The sequence below is a fragment of the Pseudophryne corroboree genome, chromosome 9, assembly GCF_028390025.1.
Source record: "Pseudophryne corroboree isolate aPseCor3 chromosome 9, aPseCor3.hap2, whole genome shotgun sequence".
Taxonomy (NCBI): Eukaryota; Metazoa; Chordata; class Amphibia; order Anura; family Myobatrachidae; genus Pseudophryne; species Pseudophryne corroboree.
The window spans coordinates 253,321,666-253,339,132 of NC_086452.1; the positions used below are offsets into that span (position 1 = coordinate 253,321,666).

A 17,467-nucleotide genomic window follows, 5' to 3' on the forward strand; every position below is an offset into this window, starting at 1 on the left:
ACAGTGGGAGCTGCTGGGAGTTGTAGTCTAGCTCTGGTTATGGTATTGACTATAAAAGTTATTACAATAACACAAAGATGATATGAATAATTCAAAGTTGATATTTTTAAGTTACAAATATCTTCTTTGTATTATTCTAATCAGTTTTATCCTCAAAACTCTGGAATATTCTGGGTTTGCTGGGTGAGGCTTTGCCTTCCCTGACTGGAGATCACTGGATAATAGTAAGGACCATCCGAGAACACACAGATGAGAATTTACTGAGCTCACTAGAGCTTCACGTTAAGACACCTACTTGTATTACATCCATATTCCAGTCAAGCCATTATAAAAGGCAATTAAGTGATGCACTATGCAGTCATTCTGTTTCACAGAGAAATAACAAAGATCAGCACCTAAGGCAATGAATTGTTAAATCATTATTCATCATCTTTGAATTATTACTGTAATGAAATGTTCCTTCCACTAAATATAACACATTCTTGTTGATTCCTGTTGACAGATTATCACTGAGAAAGATGGCTAAGCAGTAATGTGAGAGAAGTTTGGTTATGTATATTAGTAGAACACTGTGTGGTAGAGAATAAATAATAAGTATAAATACTGAACTATTGTATATAAGATTTTCCATGAATTAGGTGATCAAAGGTAATGACTGCTCATAATGTTGTGTGATGTGTTCAGAGGTCATCAGTCTATTATGACTTCAAAGAAGAGTGTCTATACTTTATGACTGGCCCTAAATCATAATGGCAGGTTTAACCCTTTTCTAAATGCATTATACATTGCTGTATTCCAGACTTACCTCTTTCAGTTTTAATATTTATCACCAGACTGTGGTCTTTCCATAAATGCATTATAGGGCCTGATTCTTAGTTAGATGCAGCTGCTGCTGTCTGTGTGTGTTTTGCCGAACTTGCATCTACATCTATACTGCGACCAGGTACTGTACATACAAAATCGAGACTCATGCGTGGAGCGACTCAGATGCGTGCGCAGATAACAAAAAACACTTCTCCACTGCATTAGACATCGCCGCTGCACTCCACTCACTGGGCCTGATTCACTGCTCTGCGAATTTGACACAATGATCTTGCGTCAGTGGGTACAGAGAGTATTTATTCACAAAAGTGATTTACTGTACAGTCAGGAACTATTTCAGGAAGATAACTAGGAGAGGCCGCAAAAATGCAGACATGTCGCAACCATTTTGGAGGCTTGTGTGTTACTGCAACCTCAATCCCGTATGCAGCTGCTTACTCAATGTCTCTGGCTTCTTACTTCCTGCAGCCATGCTTGGATTTGCAAAGCCGCCAATGGATGACTCATTACAAATCCAAAAGGCAGCAACATATGCAGAACTTCACACAGCCACTGTGTATAAATTGATGGCTGCAATGCATTTATGTACATCTCTGAATCAGGCCCATAGATCTTATTTAGGGACATATTCATTTGTATTTGACAATTTGCAAATTTGTGCTGATAATTATATTTTCTTATCATTGCGTATCACGTCAGTAAGAAATGATCCCAGACAGTAAATTTACATTTGGTGAAAATTATATATATTTTTTTTTAAACCACGCTAGTGACTTGCAATATCTGTCCTGGCCATCCCTCTCTGCTTCAGGGAAGGTGCTATCTCCATGCAGGGTCACCCATGAGGGAAGGGGGGAGGGGGGGCATATACTGCTGAACCCTCCCCCAGATGGCAGAGGTGTGTGAAGTATTCTTACTGTAACTGAATTTACTGCAACATGGTCATGGACTGATCTAATCATATCCTCTCATCATGAGGAACTGCCTGTTTACAGCCTACATGTTCCCATGGAGTTCAATCTCAGGGCTCACTTTCAGCCAAATACTGTCAGCATTCAACTAGAGGGTGCCACAGAAAGTTCTCTGGGATAAGAGAGAGTAGAAAACATTATAAAACCTGCATCAGAAGACGCAGACACTGGCCTCACCACTCCCAGAAAATGGGTTTGAGATGCCCCCGTTTTCTGGAAACCTAGACAGCGCCGCTCTGCCCCCAAACAGCCACAGAATGTCAATCATGCTGCAGCTTAGGGGAACTGCAAAATATCTCACAGGACTCATTTTGCACATGTGCAAATGGGTCCTATGTACAGTATGAGCTGTCCCACAAACATCGGAGATGTATGTGAACCATTAGGTTTAAGTACATCTCAGAATCAAGCCCACAATACAGTCTTGCTTTAATGCTTAGTGTAGAGTGGATAGCTCCTAAACCAGTGACGGCAGTATTGGAGGCAATGGAGTCGTTCGCTGCCGTGCACCCATTCTAAAGGGGGCACCCTGACCTTCTCCATTGTCTCTGTGCACCAGTCACTTACATTGACAACAGAGTGCCACTCAGCTGCAGCCATTTAGAAGAACAGTGGTGGAGGAGGCAAGGTTTTTCCGGGGGTGTCAGGCAGTGCACCTCAGTGTACCTACCTCCTGTGATGTTAGTGTATTAGAATGCTTAATATTTGTAGACACTCCCTTACTAATCTGTGTAAGCCTGAATCTTCAGTGATGGTCCCTAGGACCAGGGGGATTCTGAGAAGTGGGTGGTCCAGTGTGCAGTATGTCTGGAGTTGGTGATGGAATAAACAGCACAGCAGTGAACTCACATGTCTCTGTATCCTTATGACTGGATTTACAAACATATGAACAAAACATGGTGTCAGAAGAGTTTAACTTGGACTGCTAGTGCTCTCAGAGTGTGAAAGAATCCTGCAGCAGTCTGTCAGGCTGTGATACTCAGTGTCTGCAAAGCCTGCCGTGTGCTCCTCTCTTCAAACAGTGAGTAACCATGGATAAACTGGCTCCTCCAACTGGTATGCTGATGTCTGGTAACTTGTCTGAAAACTGGAAAAGATTTAAGCAAAGGTTTAATATATATCTAGCTGCATGTGGAGCTGATACAGAGGCTGACAAAACGAAGGCATCCATTTTCCTCCATGTGATAGGAGAGGATGTGGTGGAAATTTATAATAGTTTTCAGTTTGATGAGGGGCAGAATATGGTGCTATCTTCTATAATGCAAAAGTTTGAAGATTACTTTGTGCCAAGGAAAAATGTGACATATGAAAGATATAAGTTTTTCACATCTGATCAGAAGTCTGGAGATGGATTTGATCAGTATGTTACAGAGCTGCAATCACTCAGTAAAACCTGTGAGTTTGGTGATTTAAAGGATTCACTGATTAGAGATCGTATTGTCTGTGGAATATCTGATAATGGACTCAGAGAGAGACTGCTGAGAGAGCAAGACCTAACACTAGAAAAGGCAGTGACTATGTGCAGATCTGCAGAAATAACTTGATTTCAAGCCAAAAAGTTACACAAGGAAGTTGATGCTGCTGTCCATTTAGTGCAGAAAACAGAGCCAAGCAAACCTCCATTCTCAAAAATGAAGCAGTCTAAGCCACAGTCTAATAAGGAAATGTGTAGTAGATGTGGAAAGGCTCACAATCCTAAAATGTGCCCTGCATAAAATGTGGTAGATTTAATCACTTTGCCAAATGCTGTAAAATGAAAAGGGAAACAACCAATGTGCATGCTGTTAAACAAACAGAGGAATTCTTTGTGGATTGCATTGAACTTTGCAGTGCAGATAAGAAAGAATGGATTGTCCCTTTAACTGTGAATGAGATTTTCATTCCCTTTAAGCTTGATACTGGCACGCAGGTGAATTTAATATCGTTTCAAGATTATAAGACTTTTAGAGTAAAACCTAAAATTCCTCCAGCCAAAGTGAAACTTGCAGGGTACACTGGGGAGGAAATTCCTGTAAAAAGGTACATGCTTAGTGACACTGAAATATAAGGGACAACAGTTTAAAACATCTCTACTGATTGTGGATAAAAATGTGCAACCTATTCTAGGATTAAGTTCCTGTGAGAAACTAAGCTTGCTAAAGAAAGTTTTTATGGTGACATCACAAGTAGAAGATGACTGCAAATCGATGTTTACAGAATACAGATACTTGTTTGAAGGTCTAGGTTGTTTGCCTGGAGAGCATAAAATAAATATAGACACGCAAGTTTCTTCAGTGATACACCCCTGTAGAAAAGTGCCGTTTGCGCTGAGAGAAAAACTGAAACAAGAGTTAAATCGCATGGAAGCCTTGGGTGTGATACAGAAAGTTGATGAGCCTACTGAATGGGTAAGCTCCTTAGTAATTGTTGAAAAGAAAAATGGACAACTCAGAATATGTCTAGACCCCAGACATTTAAACAAAGCTATTAAACGAGAACATTTCAAACTACCAACCAGAGATGAAATCATGTCGCAATTTGCGGGAGCAAAATGGTTCCGTAAATTGGACGCATCTTCAGGATTCTGGCAAATGAAGCTAGATGAGGCTAGCTCAAAGCTTTGTACATTTAATACACCAGAAGGTCGATACAGATTTCTTCGACTACCATATGGAATATTGTCTGCTCCAGAAGTATATCACAAAAAGATACACATGATTTTTGAACATATTTCAGGTGTTGAAACAATGATGGATGACATTATTGTCTGGGGATCTACAAAGGAAGAACATGATTCTAGATTGAGACAAGTAATGGAACTTGTCAAGAAAGTGAATCTAAAGCTCAACAAGGACAAATGTGAATTTGGCGTGAATACACTTACCTTTATGGGCGACCTGGTCTCGGATCAAGGTGTAAAACCAGACCCAAGGAAAATATAAGCCATAGTGAACATGGAACGTCCTAAATACAAAGACGACGTCAGAAGATTCCTGGGAATGATTACTTACTTAAGAAAGTTTATTTCTCAACTCTCTGAATGAACAGCCTCTCTTAGATGGTTGTTGGACAAAGATAACGAGTGGATGTGGTCACATGAACAAGAAGAAAGTTGGCAAAACTTGAAACAGATCATTACAGAGCAACCAGTGCTAAAATTCTTTGATCCTGTGAAAAGAATAAGAATTTCAGCAGATGCTTCGCAATTTGGCCTAGGCTCAGTGCTGTTACAAGAACATGAGGATACATGGCAACCAGTAATCTATGCATCAAGAGCACTGAAAAGTGCTGAAACAAGGTATGCTCAGATAGAAAAAGAACTTCTAGCGATCACATATGCATGTGAGCGATTTCATCAGTTTGTGTATGGTCAAACATTTACATTGGAAACTGACCACAAGCCATTGGTAGCTATCATGACTAAATCATTACATGACTGTCCCATGAGAATTCAACGAATGCTTATCAGACTACAGAAATATGATGTACACTTGCTGTACTGTCCCGGCAAATACATGTACATTGCTGATTCACTTTCTCATGCTGTGGACAAAAGTGAAGGTTCCAAAACTCTGATGGATGAAGAGATAGAAGCCTATGTTAATTTGATTGTAGCTTCTCTACCAGTGTCTCTTGCAAGACAAGAACAGATTAGGAAAGAAACTGAGACAGATGACACAATGAAAGCGTTGAAAGATATCATTCTGAAAGGTTGGCCAGCAGAAAAACATGTGTGCCCGCTGTCTATCCATGATTATTGGATGTACTGCAGTGACATTACAGTTGTCCATGGTATTATTTACAAAGGCAATAGGTTTGCCATACCTGTACAACTAAGAAAAACTATGCTGTGCAAGATACATGAAGGCCACTTAGGAGAAGAAAAATGTAATCGGAGAGTGCGTGGTTATGTATTGTCCAAGAATGAACCAAGACATAGCACAGACTACAGCTACATGTGAATTATGTCTTACGTATAGACCGAAACAACAAGTCGAGCCACTGAGTCCTCACGCAGTGCCAGAGAGACCGTACCAGAAAGTTGACGCAGATTTGTTTGATTGTAATGGAAAAACGTACATTGTCGTGACTGATTATTACTCTAACTACCCTGAGGTGAAGACACTACATACAACTACTAGTATAGCCGTAATCAATTGCATGAAGTCAATCTTTGCAAGGCATGGTGTTCCTATGGAAGTGTTCACTGACAATGGTCCTCAGTTTTCCAGTGCTGAATTTAGACAATTTGCTGATGAGTGGGAATTTGTCCATACTACGTCAAGTCCCCACTATCCACGCTCAAATGGGTTGGTGGAAAGTTCAGTAAAAACTGTAAAGAGTCTCATGAGAAAAGCTCAAGAAGGTAAAGAAGATTTCTACAAAAGTCTTTTAATCTACCGCAGTAACCTTTACAGAATGGACTTTCTCCTGCACAAATGCTGATGGGAAAGAGGATTAGAGCAAACCTCCTGATACATGATGAACTGCTTAATACACATATCTCAGCGTTGGTCAGACTGAGTAAGGAACGTCAACAGGCGAAACAGAAACTGTTCCATGACAGACGAACAAAAAGCTTATCTGATCTAAAATCGGGTGACCAAGTCCGTCTCAGAGATCACGAGAAAGGTATTTGGGTGCAGAAAGATATTGTGCAAGCACAAGTAGCACCAAGATCTTATACTATACGTACAGAGTGTGGAACAGAAGTAAGAAGAAATCGGGTGGATTTAAGATCTCAACCTAACCATAATGAAGACAACATGACTGAAGAATACCCTTCATATGACATGTATGATGATCCTGATAATGGTGAACCAACCACGATTCTAGAAAGGTCCAACATGGTCGATGAAACACAGACTGTGTATGAAAGGCCCAAAAGGGAAATACGCAGACCTGAGAGACTCATTGAAACATGTTAGATGATGTTCTTAATATGACGTTGTTAATTGTTGCATTGAAGCGTATAGGGCTTATCTTTAAAGAAAAGAGGATGTGATGTTAGTGTATTAGAATGCTTAATATTTGTAGACACTCCCTTACTAATCTGTGTAAGCCTGAATCTTCAGTGATGGTCCCTAGGACCAGGGGGATGCTGGGAAGTGGGTGGTCCAGTGTGCAGTGTGTCTGGAGTTGGTGATGGAATAAACAGCACGGCAGTGAACTCACATGTCTCTGTATCCTTATGACTGGATTTACAAACATATGAACAAAACACCTCCTGACAGCCCTGCTCAATTCTGCCTATCTCCTGCAACAATACAGTAGTTCATGAGAGGTGGGGTGTAGTGTGAGGAGCCACAGGAGGTGAGTTTGAGAGAGGGGCCTGCGAGGGGAGACTGCTGGGTTGGTGCAGGCTGTAGTAGATCACAGAAAGGCACACACCCATCTCATATATGATGTGAGGCAGCAACAGTATATAAGTTTCGTAGTTGTATTATAAATAAATTCATAATGGATAAGGATATCCAGGGTTATGGTACGTAGTCACACACTATAGTACTATAAAAAGAGGAATAAAACACAGCGGCTGATATCAGCATCAGACAAAATTTAGATCAAAATAATCCTGCATAGGAGACCAAAATTAGGCTGAACTCGATGGACAAATTGTCTTTTTTCAACATTAGATACTATGTTACTATGTGAGTATATGTGGCTCTGTGTGGCTATGTGTGCATATACAGATGGAGCCATGCTCACTGAGTGTGGCTGCATCGCAGGCGGGAGCTTGTGGCGTGCCTAGCATGCCTGCACCTCCGCACGCTGGCAAGCGTACAGAGACACTCCCATTCACTTTGAATGGGGCGCGTGCACGTCTACGACACACATGCGTCCCGTTCATTCCCGGCGGTGCGCCTTGCCGGGTGCACCTAGTGGCAGACGGGGCCATGTTTACCGTGGCTTCATCTGTATGTGATGGTGTGTGTATATGTGACTGTGTGTATAAATACATTAAAGACTGTACAAAACAGACAAATAAAATTGTTCATGGTCTACACCACAAAACTTACCAGGAAAGACTAAAATACTTAAATATGTTTAGTTTGGAGCAGAGAACAGAAAGGAGGGACATGTTAGAAACTTTTAAATACTGTATATCAAGAATATCCTTACAAAGAACTAAGGAACAAATTGGGTTGAGGTTACCAAAAGATAAAAAATTGGCAGACTCGATGGGCCAAGTAGTTCTTATCTGCCATCAAATTCTATGTTTCTATGAAGCGACTGCAGGCCTCCATATGACCTGCTTTCATATTGTTAATTGTGATACCAGGGTTACTAAAGAGGACTAAAAGCAAGGTCCTTTGGCTTGAGTGTGGTGTCTTCCTTATAATAATAAGACCCATATGAAAAGGTGGTTTGCAAAACTGCCAAAGAAAGGAAAGAAAGAAAATATTTTGATGTGGTGAGTGTGAAGATACTGGGTTCCAAATCACTCAGGCACAGTGGTAGATAAAAAAACCAACAGTGCTTTATTGAATAGAATGGCTTATAAACAGCTCAGTACACTTCTGTAATCCAATACCACATGACAATTCACACTACAAACTCTTGACAGAACATGACTTCTTAAGGGGGTACACATGGAAAGATCTGTGTTTAAAATCTAAGCAATCTGACTTGATTGCTTAAATTTTGAGCATGGATCTGTCGTGTGTATGCCCCCCAGCAATAGCAATGCGCGGCCCCGCGCATCGCTATCGCTGGTGCTAGATTGAGTCTGCAAGCAGGCTCAATCTAGCGGGTCGCTCACTTCAGCACTGTGTAAAGTGAGTGGCCCCCCTTTCCCTTCCCCTCGCTCAGCACACAACACGCTGTGCTGAGCGGGGGGAGAGATGTGTGCTGAGCGGTCTGTGTTAAGATCGCTCAGCACACATCTCTCCCGTCAGTACTGGCCTTTAGTCTAGGGGCAAGAATCTATTCCAGCAACACAGAGTCCCAGATAAATCCAATATAATGGGTTCCACAGCAGATCCCTGACAGAACATTACTTCTTAGCCTAGGGTAAAAGAATCTCCCTTCAGCTCTCTGGGTAGCTCTACTTATACCCCCAGAAGCTTCATATTGCAGGGATGTGTACTTCTTTGTCTTAGGATCTTAAAGCAATGGAATACAATACATATTCTAATCAAGGTTATTACATCAGCCAGTGAGCCCCCTGACTTGCCAGCTTACTGTTAAACAATGGGGAGTAAACAAAAAGGGACAATGGTACCTTATATGACTCACCCTTTCAATGTCCACTGTGGTGTTAGTAAACAATAGGAAACTAGGTCTAATGTGAATCCATTACCTAAAGTATAACAGAATTGCATATATTGACAATATTAAGGTTGATTTAAACACAATCTGGTGGTGAGCAGGGACATGCTATTGGGATGAAAAGTACATATTTGACGTGGAAAATGAGGCATAACTATATTAATTGTCACAGACCTCTCATTTCCTCACAGTGAGATTGCACAAATTTTGATTAGACCAAGCAAGACAACTATGAATAAGTCAAAATGTGTCTGAATGTGGCTGAAAATTTATTTTTTTCAACATGGTGATGATTGGTAAATTTGTTGATGCTCTTGGCTTGTTTGTTTAAGGATTTGGTTGTAACCAGCAGCATTGGTATACAGCTTTTAAGGAGGAGGTTGACGCTGGATATCATCTGTGATCAGGAGGTGATTTAGAGATTCAAGACAACTGTCAGAAATACATATATGCTCAAAATATACTTACATTCTCACCTGGCCTCTGTGAGACCTGGGGATGGGGAGGTCCAGGTTGAAGTATTTGGGTCATCCATATAGTAATTAGAGATGAGCGGGTTCGGTGTTACTCGGATTTACTCGGTTCTCAAAATGGCATCTTATTGGCTATTCAAAACACGTGACATCCGTGAACCAATAAAATGCCGTTTTGAGAACCGAGTAAATCCGAGTAAAACCGAACCCGCTCATCTCTAATTGTAATCTAGTAATTGAGGTTGAAAAGAGGCAAAATGCCCATCGTGTTCAATCTGTATTCTGTATTAAGTTGAATTGATTTTACTGTACCTGCTGAAGAATGATTTTATGACTAGTTAACAACTATAAATCCTGTTACACCCGAATTAACAACGTCAATAATTTAAATGTTGTAACCTTGGATATCCTTTCAATCAGAAATTCATCCAATCCTTTTTAAATGCATTTATAGAGTCCACCATTACCACTTTCTTTGGCAAGGAATTCCAAATCCTGATTGCCCTAACAGTAAAGAACCCTTTCCTCCGTTGCTTACGGAATTTTTTTTTCCTCCAGCCTCAACAAGTGCCCACATGAACTGCATCATCACTGCCCATCTCACATGGCACATTCATTTACACTGCCCTGTTACCTAGATCATTCCTGGGTCCAACCCTGCTCACTACCCAAGTTGGACTCCTGGGTCACTGGACCTGGGTGACCTAACAATAACCTGGATTATTGCAGCAGTGTAAAAGGGTTATTGATGTCAACTATGGTGGGAAGAATAGAAATGTGACATTTTTTTCAACTCTGTATATTTTCTGTATTTGGCTGTTTAGCCTGAGGTTCACATTTATCTTTCTGTTTCACCCAATTCACTATCTCACCAAAATGTATAATGACACTGCAAGTTCTTAAGAGTTTAATCTCCATATAAGTTCTTATCAGTTTAGTATTTTATATCAAACTTAACTGTGGGAGATTTGATCATAATTACTTGGAAACATTGTTTGCTTCTAAACACAGAATACTAAACCCAACTAACTTTAAGGGGTAATAATTTTGGAAGGAAGAGTGGGAGTCATTTTACAGCTTGATATTTGTTATATAATTTTAGTTAGTTTAATGAGAGTGATATAAAGTACAAAGGGGGTCATTCCGAGTTGTTCGCTCGCTAGCTGCTTTTAGCAGTATTGCACACGCTAGGCCGCCGCCCTCTGGGAGTGTATCTTAGCATAGCAGAATTGCGAACGAAAGATTAGCAGAATTGCGAATAGAAAATTCTTAGCAGTTTCTGAGTAGCTCGAGACTTATTTCTACACTGCGATCAGCTCAAGCTGTTTCGTTCCTGGTTTGACGTCACAAACACGCCCTGCGTTCGGCCAGCCACTCCCCCGTTTCTGCAGACACTCCCGCGTTTTTCCCTGACACGCCTGCGTTTTTTAGCCAACGCCGGGAAAACGCTGAGTTACCACCCAGAAACAACCCTTTCCTGTCAATCATTTACCGAACACCAGTGCGACTGAAAAGCGCCGCAGAAGCCACAGCAAAACAGCTAAGTTTTTAGTAAAATAACTAAGCGTATGCGCTCTGCGTACCTTGCGCATGCGCAGTAAGCGACTAATCGCAGTATAGCGAAAATCGGCAATGAGCGAACAACTTGGAATGACCCCCAATGAACGCAAGCTACATTAAGAACCTCCAACTAGTCACTCTTGCCAAATATCTAATGGATTTCTTTTAGACAAAACAACCATCCTGAGTACAGGTACTGTATGGGTTAAGGAGAGCATTGCAGTATTTAGAGCAGTCATTACTTTCTATGTCTACAAATTCCTGTCCATTTCCTGTGAGCTAATGATCTATGTGCATTTTACTGACTGGTTTACATTTTCTGGAGTACGGAAATGCAAAAGATTTTTAAATGAAAATAAACAAATTGTACATTTGAAAACAATTTAGGAATCTTGTGTTTAATTTAAAAGAAAACAGTAGGGGGCTACATATTAATGTATTGGAAGCAATCCAAATGTCACCCAAAAATATGTGAGCAGAGCAAATAGTGTATGCATTACAGTTATGTCTATTTATACATAGCCTACAATTAAATGCCTTTAGCTTGTAACTCTATAACTTCACATTAACAGTGAACTAATATGAAATCATACTTGCCAACATTAGTAAATTCCCCTCTGGTACTATCCTAGAGTGACAACCATATGGGAAGTGCTGGGTGGAGGGAGTGTGGTGTAGTGACCACATCATTGTGAACTGTTTAAAGCCATCATTTACATAATTGTGAAGTGAGGGCTGAGGCCACAATAACACTATTCAATTGGCGTTGCGTCATCAAACCCCGGGACTTTTCGCATTGCTCTGTAAGCTGGAAAGTTGGTAACTATAGAGTCTATTCATGAAACAGTGAAAAGAGTGGAGAAGTGTCAAGTGGTGAAGTTGCCCATAGCAACCAATCAGCTACTACTTATAATTTTATAAAATGCACTTGATACCTGTTACTTCAATGCTGATTGTTTGCCATGAGCAACTTCTTCACTGGCTCACTACTCACCTTTTTTCACTGCTTCATGAATAGACCCCTATGTATGAAACATCCTATAGCGGTATGTAGTTGGCATTCTGATGTACGGGATGCTGGCGCTCAGGAGACCTTGCACCGGAATCCTGACACCTGTCAGAATGTCAATGCTGGAATCCCGAGCGTAAATATCTGGGGGAAGTTAGGGTTAGACTGTGGGAGAGGGTTAGGGTTAAAATGGGGGGGGGGGGGGGGGGGTTAGGGTTAGTGGGAGGGTTAGGGTTAGCTACTGGTGCAGTGGTGGATTTTACCTACGGTCTGCAGGACTGCAGCACCCCCAGGTAAAATCCGCCACCCAGCTCAATGTCAGTGAAGCCAGATGTAGTCCTTGCCTGCACTGGCTTCACTGTGACTGGCAGTGACTTCCTGTAGGAGGCCACTTCATGCCTTGTCAGCCCTGGCCGGCTTCTATGGGCTGCAACCGAAGCAGTCCACAGAAGTTGAGGGATTACGCACAGTCCGGCCATCGCTGGTGTGCATGCCGCATATATTGTACCGGCAGCTTTGCTGACACTATTAGGTAGGAGCTGCCGCAGACTACGGCTTTCACCCCCTCAGGATTTTGGCAGTCGGGATGCCGGGATTGGTAATCTGACACTGGCATCCTGACTGTCGGTCTCCTGAACCCAACCCCTCAAAGCAAATACTTATATGACATCATACAGTACATTGCCCAGCTCAGTTTAGGCTCCACCTGTAGCAAATGTAAACCAGCTGTAACCTTATCACACTTACACTCTACTGTGATATAAGATATCTTATTGATTAGCATGATTACTGGGAAATCGTATTTTAGGGTCTGATCTAATCATCTCATTGTCAGTTTGTAGCTATAAAATGACCTTGGAATCATTCTATAATATTCTAAGTGGTGAAATATTTTAATAAAATGACTTGGTTGCAGGCTAGGGCATTTGTAGTAAAGATTATTTCATACTCAGCCACACAGGCAAGAGATAATGCTGGTCATTCCGAGTTGATCGCTAGCTGCCGTTGTTCGCAGCGTAGCGATCAAGCTAAAAATCTGCATTTCACGCATGCACATGGTACGCAGTGCGCACATGCAAAGTACTTTCACAAATGCCAATGCAGTTTAACACAAGGTATAGCGACGCTTTTCAGTTGCTGTGTTGATCGGTGAGTGATTGACAGGAAAGGGGCGTTTCTGGGAGGTAACTGAGCTTTTTCCGGGGTGTGTGCTAAAAAGCGCAGACGTGTCAGGTAAATACGCAGGCGTGCCTGGGGAAACGGGGGAGTGGCTGGCCGAACGCAGGGCGTGTTTGTGACGTCAAAGCAGGAAGTAAACTGACTGACGTGATCGAAAGGAAAGAGTAGGTCTGGAGCTACTCTGAAACGGCATGAAATTTTTTTCCGAGCAGTTCTGCTAATCTTTCGGTCGCACTTCTGCTAAGCTAAGATACACTCCCAGAGGGCGGCGGCTTAGCGTTTGCACTGCTCTAAAGGCAGCTAGCGAGCGATCAACTCGGAATGAGGGCCAATATGCAAAGTCAGTACATGATGGATTACAATTACAGCAGTTGCCCTTTTTTTGACCCTAATAGCAGCATGTTACTTCGAACATCCAAATTCAAATGCAGTGTGATGCAAAAGCAAGAAAAGCAGTGTTACTATTATAAAGAGAAATTAATTAGACAGAGCCAGTCAGTCCTCCACATGTTTGAGCAGAGAAGTTGGTAAATACAGAATACTGTGGAATTCCCAACATAGGGCCTAATTCAGACCTGATCGCAGCAGCAAATTTGTTAGCAAATGGTTAAAACCTAGGGGGTCATTCTGACCCGATCGCACGCTGCAGATTATCGCAGCGGTGCGATCGGGTCAGAACTGCACATGCACAGGCAGAGGCGGCCGCTGGGCGGGGTGGAACGAAACTTTGGCGTTTGGCTGTTGGCGTGGCCGGACCATGCGGGGGGCAGGTCGCAGCGGCTGCATGACGTCACACGCAGCTGCTGCGGGCCGGGGAGTGACGAGTAGCTCCCGGCCAGCACGCTGAAGCTGCGCTGGCCGGGAGCTACTCCTAAAGTGCAAAAGCATCTCCATTGTGCGATGCTTTTGCACTTCTGCTGGGGGGGGGGGGGGCGGCACTGACATGCGGGGCAGGATAGCCCTGTGCTGGGCGTCCCCCAGCATGTCTATGGACATGATCGTAGCCCTGCAAAATTTAGCAGGGCTACGATCAACCCGGAATGATCCCCCATGTGCACTGCAGGGGGGCAGATATAACATGTGCAGAGAGAGTTAGATTTGGATGAGTTATTTTGTTTCTGCGCAGGGTAAATACTGGCTGCTTTATTTGTACACTGCAATTTAGATTTCAGTTTGAACACACCCCACCCAAATCTAACTCTCTCTGCACATGTTATATCTGCCCCCCTCCCCCTTTCCTGCAGTGCACATGGTTTTGCCCATTTGCTAACAAATTTGCTGCAGCAATCCGGTCTAAATTAGGCCCATAATCTTTGTATCAATCAGTAAATTATATTTATCCTGTCTGCAAATTATCCAAAATACACAATTTGAAGTGAAATCTGCAGGGACCTGTTTGTGATATTCATGTTAAAAGGTGCCAAAGGTTTATCGCAGTGCAGCGATCGGGTCAGAACTGCGCATGCGCCGGTGTCGCAGTGCGCCGGGTCATGCCAGATGGCTGATGGCCGGCGCTGAGCTGTCAATCAGGCAGAGGCGGTCGATGGGTGGGGGGGTGGACTGGCGGCGTTTGGCCATCGTTTAGTGGGCGCGGTGTGGCCAACGCAGGTGTGTCCAGACCATGCGGTGGGCGGGCCGCAGGTGCTGCGTGACGTCACATGCAGCCGCTGCCAGCTGGTGAGCGACAAGTAGCTACCGGCCAGCACGCTAAAGCTGCGCTGGCCAGGAGCTACTCCTAAAGTGCAAAAGCATTGCTGCTGTGCGATGCATTTGCACTTCTGCAGGGGGGCCGGCACTGACATGCGGGGCGGGATAGCCCTGTGCTGATTGTCTTCCTGCATGTCTATTGTCATGATCGTAGCCCTGCAAAATTTTGCAGGGCTACGATCATCTCAGAATGACCCCCAGATATTGCAAATGTGTTTGTGTTTCATTTGTCCATCATAGCAGACCTATTCAAGCTGAAACAACTAACTGATGGAAGTTTAAATCTTGCCTCCAATCAACCACTTTCTCTCTAACCCTATCCCACAGGTCCTCTCAGTCCCATTCCTCCCCTCTTTCTCTGTCCCCTATTTTCTTCTTTCTCTCCTCCCACCTTCCTTTACTCCTGCTGCCAGTGCCAGTATTCCCTACTTTCACGCTCTCTGTCACATTCTTTTTCTCTCCCACCATCCCTCGCATCATCTCTCAGCTTCTCTCGTTTATTATTTGTTTCTCTCTCACACTGAGCAAATAATTAAGTAGTGACAAGATCTGTGTGCTTGACAGTGGCAGCCATTTTCTTATAGCACCCTGCCTCTGGCAAATAAACTTTATTTACCAGGGTGCGGAGCACACAGATGTCGTCTTTCTCTTCCCATATATTGTATTTGTTATTGGGAATGCCTACCATTTGGATATACATTATGTCACGTTCTGGAACATCTATTTTATTGGTCAATCTATTTGATCATTTATGCAGATGCTATTGAGTAATAAATTGGCAAAACATAAAAGTATGAAAGGATAAAATAATTCCTATGATTTCCACATTTATAATTGGGATTTAAAATATATTTAAAATGTTTTGTTATGATCCAGGTAATCACAATTTGTGCTTTTTTTATTCTTAGTTTTTCTTTGAAAAGTAACCAACAATGTGTTAAGAACCTGAATGTTTAACAATCTTTGGGGGTAATTGTGAGTTGATCGCAGCAGGATCTTTGTTAGCAATTGGGCAAAACCATGTGCACTGCAGGAGAGGCAGATATAACATGTGCAGAGACAGTTAGATTTGGGAGGTTATTTTGTTTCTGTGCAGGGTAAATACTGTCTGCTTTATATTTACACTGCAATTTAGATTGCAGATTGAACACACCACACCCAAATCTAACTCTCTCTGCACATGTTATATCTGCCTCCCCTGCAGTGCACATGGTTTTGCCCAACTGCTAACCAAATTCCTGCTGCGATCAACTTGGAATTACCCCCTTTATTCATTAAATGACATTTCAATGGTTAATTCTGTTCTAGAAATTGGTCCTGTCACGATCACAACAGATCCAGAGAAATTTCAGAATGAACTTAAAGAACTCTATGTACAGGTTAGTAAAAATAAAATATGAAAACCTCATCCCCCAAATTTGTTTCAGAGTGGTGTCATTTGGGAGTGTCCTGATCCAGGTAGAAAAGAGCAGTATTTATAAGAGCTCAATCTCAAGGTCTGTGGGAGGTGTATTGTATATCCATATCCACATTTGTATGCTAACACCAGCCAGTGAATGTATATTGTATACTTTTTTAATTAAATCTGATTTTTATTTATTTGTTCCCATGGGCTGATCTACTTATTTGTGGTTTTATTTGGCTTTTTAAGGGCTGAGTATCCCTTTTTGTAGCAGCAGCATGGAACACAAGTATAAACAGGTGTTTTGATTCAGCTCTAAGCCATTGTCACTCTGAAAGTATATTGAAATCATATATGCATAGACAAGCTGAAAAAACTTACAAAAACAGACACTTTATTAATTTAAATGAATATTATTATTATTATTATTATTATTAATAATAATATAATAATAATAATAATAATAATAATAATAATAGTATTTAAGAATATTTAAATGTAATAATCATTTAAACATTGATGTTTTGGCGATATTCGATTTTGATTGGCATTTCAGCGGGATTCAGTTTTATGTTCAATTTGACATTCGATTGTGTCTGTAGTAAATCTACAAATGCAAAATCGAATGGAAATCGAATGCCAAATCCCTCAAAACTGAAATTTGAACTTTAGTAAATATGCCCCCTGGTCAGCCCTGGAAAGATTTACCACTGTTCTAACTTTTCTCCAATAGCTTTCACTGTGATTTGCTGGAGTCCTGGGGGTATATTTACTAAGATTCGTAATTGTCGGGATTTGGAGGGAGATTAAACACGAATGACATCGAATGTGTGAATGTGCAACTTTTTGTGTTTTTTACACCTCATTTACTATGCTGTCGTATTCTGCATTGTCGTGTTTTCCGATGTCGGTCTGCGGTAGACCGCGAGGTTAAGTGGGGCCAACCACAAGAGTGACCCCACTTAACCTCGCGGTCTACCGCATACTGCAAATTTCCCACCATTGGATACAATGGAGCGCCTATGCGCTACATTGTATCTACAGTGCGCAGCCTGACTGACAGCTCAGGCGCGCACAGCCAATCAGGAGAGTG

General features: G+C 42.0%; 1 protein-coding gene across 3 annotated transcripts in view; it reads left to right on the forward strand.

Annotated features, from left to right (window-relative positions):
* The window catches only part of HMCN1 (hemicentin 1), a 1,072,092-nt gene that overhangs the window by 101,298 nt on the left and 953,327 nt on the right, over positions 1 to 17,467 (forward strand). For all 3 annotated transcript variants that reach the window (XM_063940215.1, XM_063940214.1, XM_063940213.1), the window contains one exon: positions 16,281 to 16,351. Coding sequence is in view for 2 of the 3 variants with exons in the window: in XM_063940214.1 (XP_063796284.1) it covers positions 16,281 to 16,351 (71 nt within the window). In the remaining variant the exon portion in view is untranslated. The remainder of the gene's footprint in view (positions 1 to 16,280; positions 16,352 to 17,467) is intronic.